Genomic DNA, 15,749 nt, shown 5'->3' on the forward strand with positions numbered 1-15,749 from the left:
ATGATTCTGTATTAAGTGTTGTGTTTTCAATGTTGTCTTTGTACCTACTATTTCCTATTTCTATTTTTCTCAAGCATGATTTCATGTCATCTAACGTATGAATGTTTTGCAAAATCAACTTGTCCACGACAGATGGTAAAAGTGACTTCCACAAAATGTCCAAAATCTCTTCATCCTTCATATCTGCCTTATAGCGTTTTGCTAGGTACACTATATTTTCTACATGCAAGAGACTGCTTTCGTCTGTCTGTTGTCTTCGAGAGAGCAATTCTTGTCTGCGTCTATTAATTTTGTCTGACGGCGTAAACAAGTCTTTTAATCTTTCGACCGTCTGTTGCCACGTCCTGTTTGAGTCCTGTACTGTCTGTAAGTTTTCATACGCCCTCTTGGCTGTACCTCGTAGATATAGTCCTAGCCGCTGTAGTCGGTCCTGGTCTGTCCATCTGTTGATTTCTCCAATTGTATTGTAATTGTGTAGGAACTCTTCTATATCATCGAACGCTTTGCCTTCGAATGTACCTATCGGTATTTGTGACTCTAGGAAAACTTTAATTGGTTGCTGTGCCATGTTATTATCGTATGTGTGTGTTTCCATGTGTTTGTCCTTTATGTCTACAGTGATCCTACCGTTGTCTTCCCCAGTTGACTTTCCTGAATCTATCTGGTTAAGAACGTCGTCATACTCTATGTCAGTGTTTTGTGTTGGTTCTACTCCTTGTGAAACAAGTTTACTGAGGAATGCTCGAGTAATACGTCTCCCTGTGTGATCCAACTGTTGTACCACCTCTGGATTAGTGGTAACAAGCTGCTGTGCTCGTGCGACTAACGAGTTAAAATCCTGTGTGGCATTTGTGTTTGTATCCTGACTCAGCCGTACTTGCGAGGCGCTAGCCTTGGAGCCGGGGCTTGCTGACAGTGTTTCAAACAATCGCTTGGCTGAACTTTTAATAGGTCGTGGTCCCTCGTCATTCGCCATATATTAACATTACTAACAAATTACACTCTTAATACTAGAGTTAGTATAAGCAAAGCAGCATAAAAGAGGTTAGTTTGCATGCAAATTTTATATAAGCACTATGTCTATTTAATAGGTGTGATAGGTCTGGCTACACCCGAAAAACAAAATATGACAGAAAAGGGTGGGTGGTGGGGTGATAAACTCGTAGCTCGCAGCAAGAGGTGGGAAACTTAAGGCGCCTCCACCATTGTTATGATTCAACCTAAAGATGATCTTAATTATTTACTATTCTAAGACAGGGTGATAGGGGGCTCAAGACTAACAATGAAAGGCAATTCAATATAGAGACTTGATTTAATGTCACGTACTATTATAGAGTTAGCGGTCACCAAATTAGACAATTATCGGGGAGCCTCGCTACCACACCTCGGCAGGTTCCTTACCCACGCTGTGCTGGGTCGTGCTCGCGGCAGGAATTCGACGACGGACTGCGGCGGCCGAGGACACGGCGCTCCGTGGTTCCGGCGTCACGACTTCAGCCGTCCAGTCGCCGGTGACCAGAAGAAGCCCCTTCTCGACGGTGGCTGTCGTTTTTATTCTTCCGTCCGCGTCCGTGTCGATGTTCCGTGTTGTCCTCTTTTCTCTCGCAGCGGCGGTCGGCCTTCGGCGACTCGCGTCGCTGTTTCGCTGGCGGTGTTGAAACTGCTGACACCTCGTGTTTGACTCAGGGCGAGCCTCGAAGCCGCTTGCCAGAGTGCTCAGAGCGAGTCATAACACCATGTTGTTTTTAACAGACTCAAGAACTTCTTGAGTATAGTATAAGTTTTATTTTTTTTTTTAACCCCAAATTAAACTAGAGATGGTCATTTTTGTTTACTATTTAGAGAACTGTTTAGTGGAATTTTCATAGTTCCTTCATTCGGGAATATAATTTTTTTTTTATATTGGCGAACAAGAAGATGGTGGTTTATAATGTTCTACATAATGCTATTTTCTCCACCTCTTCTCCATCACCCTTCGTCAGACGACTAAGGATTTCACCTGTTTGAATGAATGCTAGGTTATTTTATTAAATTATGTACTACTCTTTAATATACGTACACAGTTATACAGTTACCAATACAGTTAACTTTTTGTTGTTGTTGTTGTTGTTGCGGATGTTGTATGGTTGATTTAGATACTGTGCAAGACTCGTGTGGCAAGTCTTGGCTTCATCCTACTGTTTAAAGGTCGTTTGTGTATCGTATATCTTTCAGGGAATAAGTCTGTACATTGAATGAAATTTAATGATCGACTGATGTAATCATTTAGTATCAGTATCCACTGATATTCACAATTGTATTTCTAGTATATGTAATTGTTTACTACTGATATTTCTAAAACCAATACACACGACCAGAAAATGTTACCTGTTACACCTTTTACTCCCATTTTTTCTGTAATATAAGACCATACTTGAATTTTGTGTTTATTAGTTGTAGGAATAATGTGTATTGTGCTATGCACAATTATTTTTATTTAATAATTTACTTTTTTTTTGTCATCCAAAAAAAAATACTTTCAATAAGTTACTGTCATTACTTTCAAATATTGAATTGTGGAGATTTGCGCAGTGATTATTAACAAGAAATATTGAATCGTTGTATCGTTAAAAAAAAAAATTGGTAATTGAATCAGTCATCATCATCATTTCCAGCCCTTGGCCAGAGCTGTCAAGTAAAATGCCTCCCTTCCTCATTCTCCACTTTATTCTAGTCTTCACCTCTCTCCTGCATTCCTTTAACCATCTGCTCTTCTCATCTCTGCCTTGGTAATCCTTGGGGTCTTCTTCCTGTGTACTTCAATGTCATAATTTTCCTAGGCAGTCTCTCTTTACCTATTCTCTGGACATTTCATTCTTGCTTTTTCAGTGATGTTCTTCAGGTCCTGTACTCCTGCTCTTGCTTGCACTATCTCATTCCTGAACATGTCTCGCCTCGTACTTGACAACGTACTCATAAACTTCATTCCTATTGTGCTGATCTTCCCAGCATCTCTCTTGTCTACACATCAGTAGGTTCACACCGCATAAAAATACCAAATCTCCCCGAGGCAACTGATCCCGGATAGGGCATAGTCCTGGCTAGAAGAAAAGATGGATCTTTTACATGCCTGACACTGTTACCAGTGTCCAACATGGGTTCCGGGAACCGGGAAATAGATTCGCTATTTCCAATCGCGGCATGTTACTGGTGAGCGCACGGCTAGGTCGAGAGGTTGAGGAGACCCATCCCAACTTCGGCCCCCCAGCTCCGCCGTGAACCCACAGACCTCCTGCAGAGCCAGCCCCCTCTGTGGGATCTGAGCAGCACCGACACGAAACCACACCTCTCACATCCCTGGGACCCCTCGGTCACCCAGTTACTCGTGATCCAGCTGAGGCCTACCCAACCTCTCCTAGCTCAGCAGGCTAGTACCCGAGCTTAAGTAGCTCAACACTACCACTCGTCAACAGGGCGGGGACCCCTCAGAATGTTCTCCAAGCGTAGGAGGACCACTACTACCACGTTTCCTACTCCAATCCTGATCCTGAGCCTTTCTCTCTTATCTACAAGTTGTTTCGGGCCGAAGCCCGGCCTAGCCTCACCACCTCCACCTCCTAGGACTGAACCCGTGAGGGTATTCCAGGAGCACTAACTTTTCTTCTTTTCATCCTGATGTCACCTAGTCTTAATGGCATCAGGATGTTTGGCCTCAGATGTTCATATGCCATGATTTGAATGGTTTAGCACCATTCGTTTGCCTCAACCAGAAACAACTTATCCATTCTGTTTGAGCCGCCGTGCCTGCAGCCAGAATATAGCTTTGTCAATTTTATAATATACTTTGTCAAATGCATCCATGCAGATTTTAAAACACGACGGCTGATGTTAAAACTCTTCAGTCATTCCGCGTGGGATCTCTTGTATGCCATTGCTCCGGGACGGTTGCCAGTACCCGGGGCAATGAACATGCAAGGGCACCGATCCCACTACCTTTCTGGGTTTTCTGTCTTTGCCTTCTTTGACTGCTGTCCTTTGCCACTCTTCTCCTTCTTGCTGATTCTTCAGCCCACTCCATCACCTGCTTTCTTGTTCCCTTCCTGTTCGTTCTTGTTCCGTCTTCTTTTGTCAATCCAGTTAAAATTTTGTCCATTATAAAAATTTTGGTCTGAGATATAAAAATCCTCTGGATCTTGATGAGCATCCGAAAAAATATCTCAAGTCTTTGCTTAAAACATCCAATATTTTCGTTTTGATCTAAAATTCTTTTAAAATGGTGTCCAATCTTAAAATCTCTATCTCTACTGTTTTTCTTCTACTTGGTCTCTCCTCGGTTGTACTTGTCACGTCCATGTTCGTGTTTTTGGTAAGCTGGTCTGCTGCAAGCCTTATTGTCTTTTGACCAATTTATATTCATAAAATGGCTTCGTATGGTCGAACACGAAACGACCATAGGTCATTGCAGCTTGCTTTTTAATTTCCTCGAAATCGATGGAAATTCCGAGTCTTTCAAAGTTGGTGCGCAGTAGGGATCTCAGCTCGTCCAAGTCCAAGGGGATGTTATTCCTTGCGAGGAGATGTCGATCCACGATTTCCATATTTGGAAAGTTAATCATCCTCCCTCCATCCATACTGCGCACCAACACAGCTTCTTTTGTTATTACCTCTCTTGCAGCTAGCAGAGCCAGTTGACCTCTTTCTTTAACTTTGAGATCTATAGGTATTATTCCTGCCACAACTTGCAGTGCTTCCGTAGAAGTGGTACGATAGGCCTTGGTCATGGTTAGTAGGGCTGCTCTCTGTGCCCCTTCTAGTACCCTTTTTTCTATGTGCAAGTTCTGCCTCATAATACCATGTAGCTGCAGCATAGCAAACTACTCCTAGGAACACTCCAGCATAGATCGTTCTCAGAGTTTCAAATATAAGGCCCCAGTTGGCGGGTGCTACAGCTCGCAGCTTATGGAATAGCAACATGGCCTTGTCACTTGTCTTTTTTATGTGCGTAGTATACCGTCCACGTGTATCTATGTGAACGCCAAGGTACTTGAGCGCCGTAACTGCTTTAACTGGTCTGCCTTGGTATCTGACGACTGGTGGTCTTGCCGTGCTTAGGGAGCCTTTCAACATTATGGCCTCCATTTTATGTGGTGCAATTTTGAGTTTACATTTACTTGTCCACGTACTAACAATGCTTAATGCCTCCTCTGCCTTCTCTTCTAGAGTCCTTCTAGAGTTGCCTGGTATTAGGAGCAGTCCATCATCAGCGTACCCGTAAACATAACATCCTTCTGGCATTTTTGTATTGAGTATTTCATCAAAAAGGATGTTCCATAGAAGCGGTCCTAGAACCGAACCCTGGGGACACCCTTTTGTTAACACCTTCTCATAGCTGTTTTGTCCGATGATACATCGACAGGTACGATTATCAAAGAATGCCATTATAGCCTTGTAGATGTTTCTTGGACAACCAAGCTCTTTTAGTCTCCTCAGGACTTGAGGCCACCAAGCATTGTCAAATGCACCAGCAATATCAATTGTGACTGCAAGTACATACTGTGCGTCACTGCTATTGACTTCCCTTATTACATCCAGTATTGCAAGTTCCGTGCTCTTTCCTTTTCTAAATCCATATTGGCGTTCACTGATACCGTGGACGGTCATCAGGTAGTCATTCAATCTAATGTATAGTAGCTTTTCATACATTTTGCCCAGAATCGGGAGCATGGTCAGCGGTCGGTAAGAGCTCAATTCTCCAGGATCTTTCCCATTTCCTTTGTAGAGAATTTTTAAGATTCCTGTTTTCCATTCTTTTGGAAAGATTCCCCTTTCCAATGCATTATTGTATAGTTCAAGAAGAACTATTTTTAATCTGTCAAATACTCGCCAAATTATCTCAGTCGTGATTTGATCATGGCCAGGGGCCTTTTTGGGCTTTAGTTGTTTAGCAATCCACTTTAGTTCCTCAATTGTGAATTGTGGTGTATCTAATGTGTCTGGTAGTTCTTCTGCCTCTTTCCTTGTGTTTTTTTGCTCAAAGGTGTCTTGCAACGGATCGTCATCAGGTAGTAACCCATTGACTATGATTTCCAAATTCTCTTGGATGGAGGCTGTTTGTATCCCATTTATGATAAGTCCCGGTAGCTCAATCGGACTTTTAATCTTACCAGCACACATTTTATACACCAGGCCCCATGGGTCAGTGTTCCCTTTTTCACTGACTAATTGTTGCCATGAACAGCGTTTTGCTCTTTTAACTGCCTTAGTATACTGTTTCCTTTTTTGGCGGTATTCAAGAAAATATTCCATTCTTGTTACAGGATCTCTCTGTGCCTTCATTTTCTTCCTTAATCCTTTAACAGTTTTTCTCATTCCTTCGAGTTCCCCGTTCCACCAACCATGTCCGCCTCTTTCTTTGTTTTTCAGTTTCTCCATATGCTTGTCGCATATTTTAATTATCTGTTCCCTTAATTTGACCGAATCTTGTTCAGGGTTGCCTGTTTTCTGAACATTGTATTCACCCAGCAGAGTCAATAGATCTTCATCGAACCTCTTCCAATTGACTCTGTTGCAGCCGTAACGAACATTTTCCATGTTGAATACTTGCGGTTCTTTTCTGCCATGTATCTCGTATGTTATTAATCTATGATCGCTTGTGATTTCGTCCAGTACAGTCTAGTTCACAATATGATCTCTCGTTTTGTGATCAGTTACTGTGACATCCAGGAATGATTCGCTATTACATGCAGGCGAGATGTATGTTGCCATTGTGCCTGGGACATTAACTGTCCAGAGATCTTTGGCTGTTATGTATTGCGATACAAGATCTCCTTTATTGTCATTAAAATGTGATCCCCACATTTCTGACTTTGCGTTTACATCAGCGCCTATGATTATCCTTTCATTACTTGCGAATTCAAGGATGTTATCCCAGTGCCTCAGATGTATCTCCGTATCGTCCGAGAACTGAAAGTACGAGGACACAAGTATCATATTCCATGGCTTCACTTCAACTTTTATGCAGATATGATGTTCATTACTTATTTTTGGTAGTAGTAAGATATCCAATTTTGGATTTCTTACCCATATTGCTGCTTATGGGGAGTCCCCAACCGTATAGAGCCATTAAGGAATTTCCAGCACTTTCCCTCTTACCGTATAGGGCTCCTGGATGAACACAATGTCCAGTTCCTTTTCCTTTGCATACCTTACAAGTTCAGTAGAGGCGACAGCAGACCTCTGGAGGTTTATTTGTCCGACTCTGAGCAAAATGCATACATTACTCATAATTGGTCCTGTCGAGTTCCCTGGACAGGGCTTTCTGGTACTCGGGGCAGTCAAATGAGTCAACACGATGGTTATGCTCCCTTTTGGCCTTTTTGCAATTAGCGCACTTTTCTCCTTTATCCTTCTCCTTGCACTCAGCAAATTTATGCCCAGGATCTCCACATGCAGAGCAGACTAATTGTCCACGGCACTTGGCTGCTGTGTGGCCGTAAGCTTGGCATTTATAACACCTTGTTGCCACAATGTAGTCCTTCACTCTAAAGGATGAAAATCCAATGTAAATCCTTTCTTTGTCCATGAGTAGATTCCTTATCTTGGAGTTCACCTCAAGGACAATGTGGACCTTTTCTTTATTGTCTTTAGGCCCTTTTCTGAGTCTGATGGTCGACTCACGGATAAACATTTCCTTACTTATATCGGCCTCCTTAAAGTTCTGCGTGTGTATTGACTCAATCAGATCGTCCCTGTCCAGGTCTCTAGGGACATCATATATGATAACCTTTGGTCCTCTGCCCTTTGGGGTTTCAAACCTAAGACCCAGGGCTTTTAATCTCTCTGCATTTTTTATCTTTTCAATTGAGCCAGCATCTTCCGCCTCAATTACAACACCTCCCTTTGCGATTTTTCGTAGTCCCTTCACGTGCAGTTGGTCCTTGATGGTATCTACATTTTTCATTAGCTTGGTTTTCGTCTCCTCACTGTTCTGCGCCTCATCCACAGGATACGCAATTATCAGTTGTTTCCGAGGCCGAACTGTTTTCCATTGTTCTTGTGAGGTTACATCCGTTCCTTTTTTCAGTACAGCCGCAAAGGAGGGCTGCAATTGAGCCACAGCTGGCACCTTCTTTTCTTTAGTCTCGAGTTGGCCTCTGAGACGAGCGTTCTCCAGTAGGGACCTGTCAAGCAGACCCTTCAGTTGCACAATTCTCGGCAGGATGAAGTTTGCCGCTGATTTATTCACTTTGGAAATGTCCTCGGTGGTATATGTGGTTATTTCCCTCAGCAGGATTTCCGCCTTGCTCAGGATTACCATTTCCGAGACATCATCATTGCCATCATTTTTTTCTGTTATAGTTTTTTCCTTTTTTGCCATTAGATCTGTTATAACCATCTTGGTTATTGCCACATCCTGTCCGAATACCACAGGATAAATGGCCATTATCCATCTCTTTTCTGCCAGGTTAGGAGCTGGCAGACTTCCCCAGTTTGTCTTGGGGTCAAGTAATTTGTCAATCCAGTAGAGCATCTTGCTCAATTCCAAACTTCTTTCGTTTAGAATACGTCCGAGCGCCGCCCTTCGCTCGCTCCAGTCTCCTTCGATTGGGTTGGTGGGAGCCTCCATGAGGTCCTCATACCACATTCCCTTACTAGTCGCCATCTTAGCTTCTTGATTCCCTTCAGTCGTGCCGATTATCTCCTTTATTTATATAGGCCTCCGCCTCCCGGCGGGGGGATTAGTATCCCACACGGCCTATGCCCTCTTAGCCGTCTGAGGTGCTTATGGCGGCGAAGCTAGTAGTGCTTCCTCGGTCCAGGAAGAAATGCCAAGGACCTGCCGGGTTATTGCCTCAGAGCATTGCCACCCTTCGGCCCACGTTGAGGGGGGGTATTGTCCGACCACAAAAGAGGCTCACTACCTTCCTCAACACAAATCGCTTTGTGGGGTTTTTCGAGGTACGGCACAATCCTCAGGGTAAATAGGAGATACCCCGAGAAAACCCTGTCTCTTATCTACAGTCCAAGTCTCTGCTCCACTAGTTACTATGGGCACAAAGTAGGTATTGTACAACACTCATTTGCAATTTAATGGCACCTCCCTCTGCCATACCAAATCTCTTGCGCACCTGTAGAGTGCATCCCCTTGTCCTAATCTTACAGTTTCCTCATTTTTGTCCCCTTCCTCCAAAACACTTCCTAGATACTTGAAGGATTCTACCTGTATTAACTCATTTTTGATCCTCGTCATGCCCATCATTTCACTCTCTTCAGTGCTTAATCGCATTCCACATTTCCTCACTCCATGCCTTTAACTGCTCTTGCACTTCATCTTCCTTTTTTTCCCCAAATCATTAGTAAATAGCACAGCCATTATCTTTCCTTCTCAAATCTTATCTTCCACACACTTTCATTATTCTCTCCATCACTATGATAAATAACAATGCGAACAATGCACTACTCTGCTTCACTCCGTTGGCTTGTTTAAACCACTTAGTAATCCCTCTTCCAGTACTCAAACTGTTAATGTTGCCCTTGTACATCCACCGAATGGGTGGGAGGGCAGAAGCATCATGGGTAGACACGTGAGAGTGCTTGGGGGCAGTACCAGTCACGTGGCCACAGCCACACCGGAACGTGCAAACAGCACCGACACAGGATGTGACGAAAAACCTGTAAGATTTTAAATTTACAGTAATTACAGATAAACTTCTAGACTTTTTCAATTGTTTAACTTTCGCGTTATTATACAGCGCATACTTTTTACTTTATTAGCTGCCACTGTTACATTTTTAACATTTCTGGGTTGTACAAATAAAAAGAACTTAATTTAATGCAGAACTGACTCTATTAGGTTTAAATGCAATGCCACTGCCTACTACAAGAAATGGTTTGAATTTCTCTCAGAAAATATTAATTAATTTTACCTGGCATTTCAAAATTATCTACACGGCCACCGCCACCCGGCCACCGCCACACGGACACCGCCACCCGGCCCCCGCCCACCCAGCAACCTCCAACCCAGCCACCACCCACCCGGCAACCGCCCACCCAGCCCCCGCCCACCTGGCCACCACCCACCAGGCCGCCACCCACCCAGCCACCACCACCCGGCCACCGCCTACCCAGCTCCCGCAACCCGGCCACCACCCACCCAGCCCCCGCCACCCGGCCACCACCCACCCAGCCCCCGCCACCCGGCCACCACCCACCCAGCCCCCGCCACCCGGCCACCACCCACCCAGCCCCCGCCACCCGGCCACCGCCCACCCAGCCCCCGCCACCCGGCCACCGCCCACCCAGCCCCCGCCACCCGGCCACCACCCACCCAGCCCCCACCACCCGGCCACCGCCCACCCGGCCCCCGCCACCCGGCCACCGCCCACCCAGCCCCCGCCACCCGGCCACCACCCACCCAGTCCCTGCCACCCGGCCACCACCCACCCAGCCCCCGCCACCCGGCCACCGCCCACCCAGCCCCCGCCACCCGGCCACCACCCACCCAGCCCCCGCCACCCGGCCACCACCCACCCAACCCCCGCCACCCGGCCACCACCACCCGGCCCCCGCCCACCTGGCCACCACCACCCAGCCCCCGCCACGCGGCCACCGCCCACCCAGCCCCCGCCACCCGGCCACCACCACCCGGCCCCCGCCCACCTGGCCACCACCACCCAGCCCCCGCCCACCCGGCCACCGCCAACCCGGCCACCACCACCCGGCCACCACCCACCCAGCCCCCGCCACCCAGCCCCCACCACCCGGCCACCACCACCCGGCCCCCGCCACCCGGCCACCACCACCCGGCCCCCGCCCACCTGGCCACCACCACCCAGCCCCCACCCACCCGGCCACCGCCAACCCGGCCACCACCACCCGGCCACCACCCACCCAGCCCCCACCACCCGGCCACCACCACCCGGCCGCCCCCCACCCAGCCCCCACCACCCGGCCACCGCCCACCCAGCCCCCACCACCCGGCCACCACCACCCGGCCACCGCCCACCCAGCCCCCGCCACCCGGCCACCACCCACCCAGCCCCCGCCACCCGGCCACCACCCGGCCGCCCCCCACCCAGCCCCCGCCACCCGGCCACCGCCCACCCAGCCACCACCACCCGGCCACCGCCCACCCAGCCCCCGCCACCCGGCCACCACCCACCCAGCCCCCGCCACCCGGCCAACACCCACCCAGCCCCCGCCACCCGGCCACCACCACCCGGCCGCCCCCCACCCAGCCCCCACCACCCGGCCACCACCACCTGGCCACCGCCCACCCAGCCCCCGCCACCCGGCCACCGCCCACCCAGCCAGTCTGCTAAGACCAACTCAGGACATTCGCTCAACGACAAATTGTTAACCGGACCTAAGCTCCAATGTGACATTGTGAATGTATTGCTGCAGTTTCGGATTCCCACAATTGTATTTACCGCTGACATTAAACAGATGTACCATCAAATTTTGGTACATCCCGACCACAGAAATTATCAATGTATCCTGTGGCGAACAAGTGAGGATCAACCAGTACAGACATACAAACTGAATATTGTTACATATGGCATTTGTTCGGCTCCCTACCTGGCTCTACGCACACTACATCAGCTGGCTGAGGATGAAGGGGGAGATCTCCCGTTAGCTGCTAAAGCTCTGTTACAATACACATTGATGACATTGTCACAGGGACCAATGATTTGCAGTCAGCTCGAAGGCTGAGGAAAGACCTCCAACAGTTACTTTCACTTGGTGGTTTTGAACTGCGGAAGTTCGCCAGCAACTCTACTGAACTCCTCAATGACCTACCGCCAGAAGCTATACTACACCCTTCTGAGACATATTCATTTGATGATAGTTCCTCTGTAAAGGTCTTAGGGTTACACTGGAATCCGATTCAGGATACCTTTTCATATGACTTCCAATTTCGATCACTTGTACTCACGAAGCGAGGGATTTTGTCCGAAATAGCTCGCATTTTCGACCCGTTAGGGTGGTTGTCGCCTTTGATGCTTCTAGCCAAGCACCTGATGCAATGTCTGTGGTCAGTAAACATTGGATGGGATAGTCCTGTTCCATCCGACATAGCAGCAAAATGGGAAATTATAAGAAGTGAGCTGTCTTTGTGTTCTGCCATTGCCATTCCTCGCTGCATCAACATGCATCATCCTCAGTCCCTTATCGAACTACATGGCTTTGCTGATAGCTCTGAGAAGGGATATGCTGCAGTTGTGTACCTGCGCCTGGTGTCTGCCTCAGGTGTAATTTCAACCCAGTTGTTACTTGCAAAATCCAAGGTTGCCCCTTTGAAACGAGTGACTCTCCCTCGTCTTGAACTATGTGCAGCGCTCCTCTTGGCACATTGCCTACATACTCTGATCGAAGCATACTCCCCTGAGTTGCCAATGAGAGAAGTATATGCTTGGACTGACTCATCAGTTGTTTTGGCCTGGATCCAAGCGTCCCCACATCAATGGAAAACCTTTGTGGCCAATAGGGTAAGCAAAATTCAGGATTATACATCCTCAAACTCCTGGCGTCATGTTTCTAGCGCAGACAATCCTGCTGACTGTGCATCGCGTGGCCTTACTCCTGCACAATTAGTACAGCATCCACTTTGGTGGTCTGGCCCTCCTTGGCTTCGTCAGCCCAAAGAAAACTGGCCTGTCTCCCCAATCACGATATCTGAGGAAGTCTACTCGGAGAAACGTTCATCTGTGGTTCTTCACACTGTCATAGAGTCATCTCCGTTAGCTACGTTAATGGATAAATTCTCCTGCCAGCGTAAAGTAGAAAGAATAGTGACTTGGTGTCTTCGATTTAGCTATAATGCACGTCCAAACTGTACAAGAATTCTAGGTCCACTACAAGCTAAGGAAGTGCAATCTGCATTTAAGACCTTGATCAAGGAAACACAAACTGACTTCGCTGAGGAATTTGCCAGACTCTCACGCAACCAGTTATGCCCTCCCGCCATTCAGAGTTTGACACCCTTTGTGGATGGTGATGGTATTCTACGGGTGGGCGGTCGGCTTCATAATTCTGCCTTACTGTCGGATCAGAAACATCCCATACTACTTCCTAAAAACAGTCGCCTAGCTGTTCTCCTCATTGACAAGCTCCACCAGGAATTCCTGCACCCAGGCGCCCTTACGGTACAGTCACTGCTCCAGAAAGAGTTTTGGATAATAGGTGCGAGGAATTGAATTCGCCGGCGCTTGAAAGCGTGCCTAAAATGCTTCAGAACTCGTCCAAAGAGTGTTTCACCTGTCATAGCTAGTCTGCCAGCATCTAGAGTGTCTCAGGCTAAACCCTTTCTCCACACCGGTGTTGATTATGGTGGCCCCTTGTCCATTACCATGGCCAAGGTAAGAAAACCTCGAATTCTCTCAGCATATATCTGCCTGTTTGTGTGCTTTACCATTAAGGCCATACATATTGAGCTTGCATCTGACCTATCTACAGATGCCTTCCTCGCTGCTTTTCGACGCTTCATTGCGCGACGAGGACTCTGTGCCCACATATATAGTGACTGTGGCACCAATTTTGTTGGTGCAAATCGTAAATTGACTGATCTTGCAAGATTTCTGGCTGATGCCACCACGAAGAAACTCCTTGTTGAGACTGCAGCTCCCAAAGGGACAACCTGGCATTTCAATCCACCCGCTGCTCCACACTTTGGCGGATTATGGGAGGCAGAGATTAAGAGTGTGAAATCCCTTCTACTGAAGTCTGTAGGACTGCAACTTCTCACCTATGAAGAACTATGCACCGTGTTGGCTCAGGTGGAAGTATCCCTAAATTCCCGACCTCTGTGCGCACTATCAACTGATCCCAATGACACATCTGCATTGACCCCAAATCATTTCTTAACCTTTGGGCCTCCACAAGTGCTCCCAGATAACGACACTACTTTTACTCCTGTGAACAGGTTACAGCGATGGTCCCTGGTCCAACAAATCCATCAATCCTTTTGGAAGCGATGGCACCAGGAATACCTGCATCACCTCCAACAGAAGAAAAAATGGATCAGTGGAGACAACAATGTGACCGAAGGACAACTAGTGCTCATCAAGGACTCAAACCTGCCCCCACTGCGTTGGCGGATAGCCAGAATTGTTAAGGTGTATCCTGGCAAGGATGGAGTCGTGCGTGTCGCAGAAGTTCGCACTCCTCACGGCACATTCACTCGACCTGTAGTGAAAATGTGTCCCCTCCGCATTCAGTAACTCTTGAGGATGGAGTTGGTGGTCTGTACATAGGCCATTATGACTAGTGTTTGTTGTTAATAACTTTGTTTTGAACTGTGGACACTTCAAGGTGGGCGGGATGTTCAGGCCGGGTGTAAATGTTGAATTTGAATTTCCCGCCTGCAGCGTTGGAATCGTGACGCTGCTGCTCCCACGCCATCTTGTGACCAGTTCGTTCTCGTTTGTTTTTCGCTTCAGTAGGTCGGCCATGCGCGACAGTAGAAGTTTGTGATTATTAGTAATTATACAGTTTATTATGTCGATTGAGCCCAGACACAGCTGTACCACTGTCGTTAATAAATGCAGGATAGAACAGCGGATAAAAAAATATAAACAAATGTCCGCAATATTGGCATGTGAAAATTAGAAAAAAAAAGGGAGGTGATAAAGCGGCCTAGTGTGTGTATCCTTTCCTGAATTCCATTCTACAACCTGTATGCGCTCGGCAGAGAGATTCACGTCTGCCAACACAAACAGGCGCGGGCTCGTTTTGCTGTTTGCTCCTTCACTAGTCGCCTTGGGGGCTGGGGGCGGCAGGAATGCAGGGCCACAGGGTTGGCCACACTGTTGCAAGAGCACTTTCCCCCCGGCATTCCGGGACTCGCTAACAGGGCGGGCAAGCAGCCAAACTTAGCTGCGCGGGAAGAAGTAGGTGACAGGTTCCGCTCGCTACTAATGGTAATAACCAGCCCTCGGCCTTGACGGCCTGACGCTATCTTCAGGCTGCGGCATTATGGCCCGTCTACAATAGCAATGTCCTAAACTGTGTCCGAAGGACACTCGTCGCTGATTGGTCCACGTGACCCTCTGATGTCATGCGTCAAGTGGGCGAAGGTCCGAACCTACCTGGTCCGAAGACATTCGTCAAATTGAACTTTTTGTCCCAATCCGTGTACTTCGGACACAGAAAAATAACAGAATACTCACGATATTTGAATTTCAGGTTACCGTTTGAAAATGTGGTGTTTGTTTTTGTTATCGAAGGAAATGGAAGGTACACACGAATACATTTCTGGCAGTGTGATATGAGTTCATTTTTTAGCATTTACATTTGCCACTTTGCCTTACTGAATAAATATATAATATTGAACTCCCACAACTTTCATAAGTTAAATCTCAAACTACAAAGCATCAAAACAATAAACAAAAACATTTGGTGTGGCACATTTACTGCTCTCTGGTGACAACTTTAGAAATCAATACATTCGGATATAGGAAATCGCAATTATGGACAGGGCAATTTTCGGTGAGACAATGTGACGTCATTCACATTCGGATAAGAACACGGACCTCGCGCAGGTTCGGACTATTGTAGACTTGATCTCGCCTCCCACCTTCGTAACAATCACGGGCTCAAGGATTAGATTTCCCCGCGCCCCCCCCCCCCCCCTTGCCAACACTATTTCGAAGAGATGCAAACCACCCTTCCAGACAATAAACCCATCGTCATATAACCGATGCTGGCTGAGTGACAACAGTTAATGAAGTTTCTAGATTCTAGGCCGCATTTGGCAACCTGTACAGGGTTGA

General features: G+C 47.4%; 1 protein-coding gene across 1 annotated transcript; it reads left to right on the top strand.

Annotated features, from left to right (window-relative positions):
* Window positions 1-6,170: 6,170 nt before the first annotated feature.
* LOC134538784 (basic proline-rich protein-like) lies at window positions 6,171-11,300 on the top strand. The gene is made up of 2 exons (XM_063380275.1): window positions 6,171-6,174; window positions 10,063-11,300. The coding sequence occupies exons 1-2, from the start codon at window positions 6,171-6,173 to the stop codon at window positions 11,298-11,300; spliced, it is 1,242 nt and encodes a 413-aa protein (XP_063236345.1).
* The last annotated feature ends 4,449 nt before the right edge of the window (window positions 11,301-15,749 follow it).

This window comes from Bacillus rossius, chromosome 14 (genome assembly GCF_032445375.1).
Source record: "Bacillus rossius redtenbacheri isolate Brsri chromosome 14, Brsri_v3, whole genome shotgun sequence".
Taxonomy (NCBI): Eukaryota; Metazoa; Arthropoda; class Insecta; order Phasmatodea; family Bacillidae; genus Bacillus; species Bacillus rossius.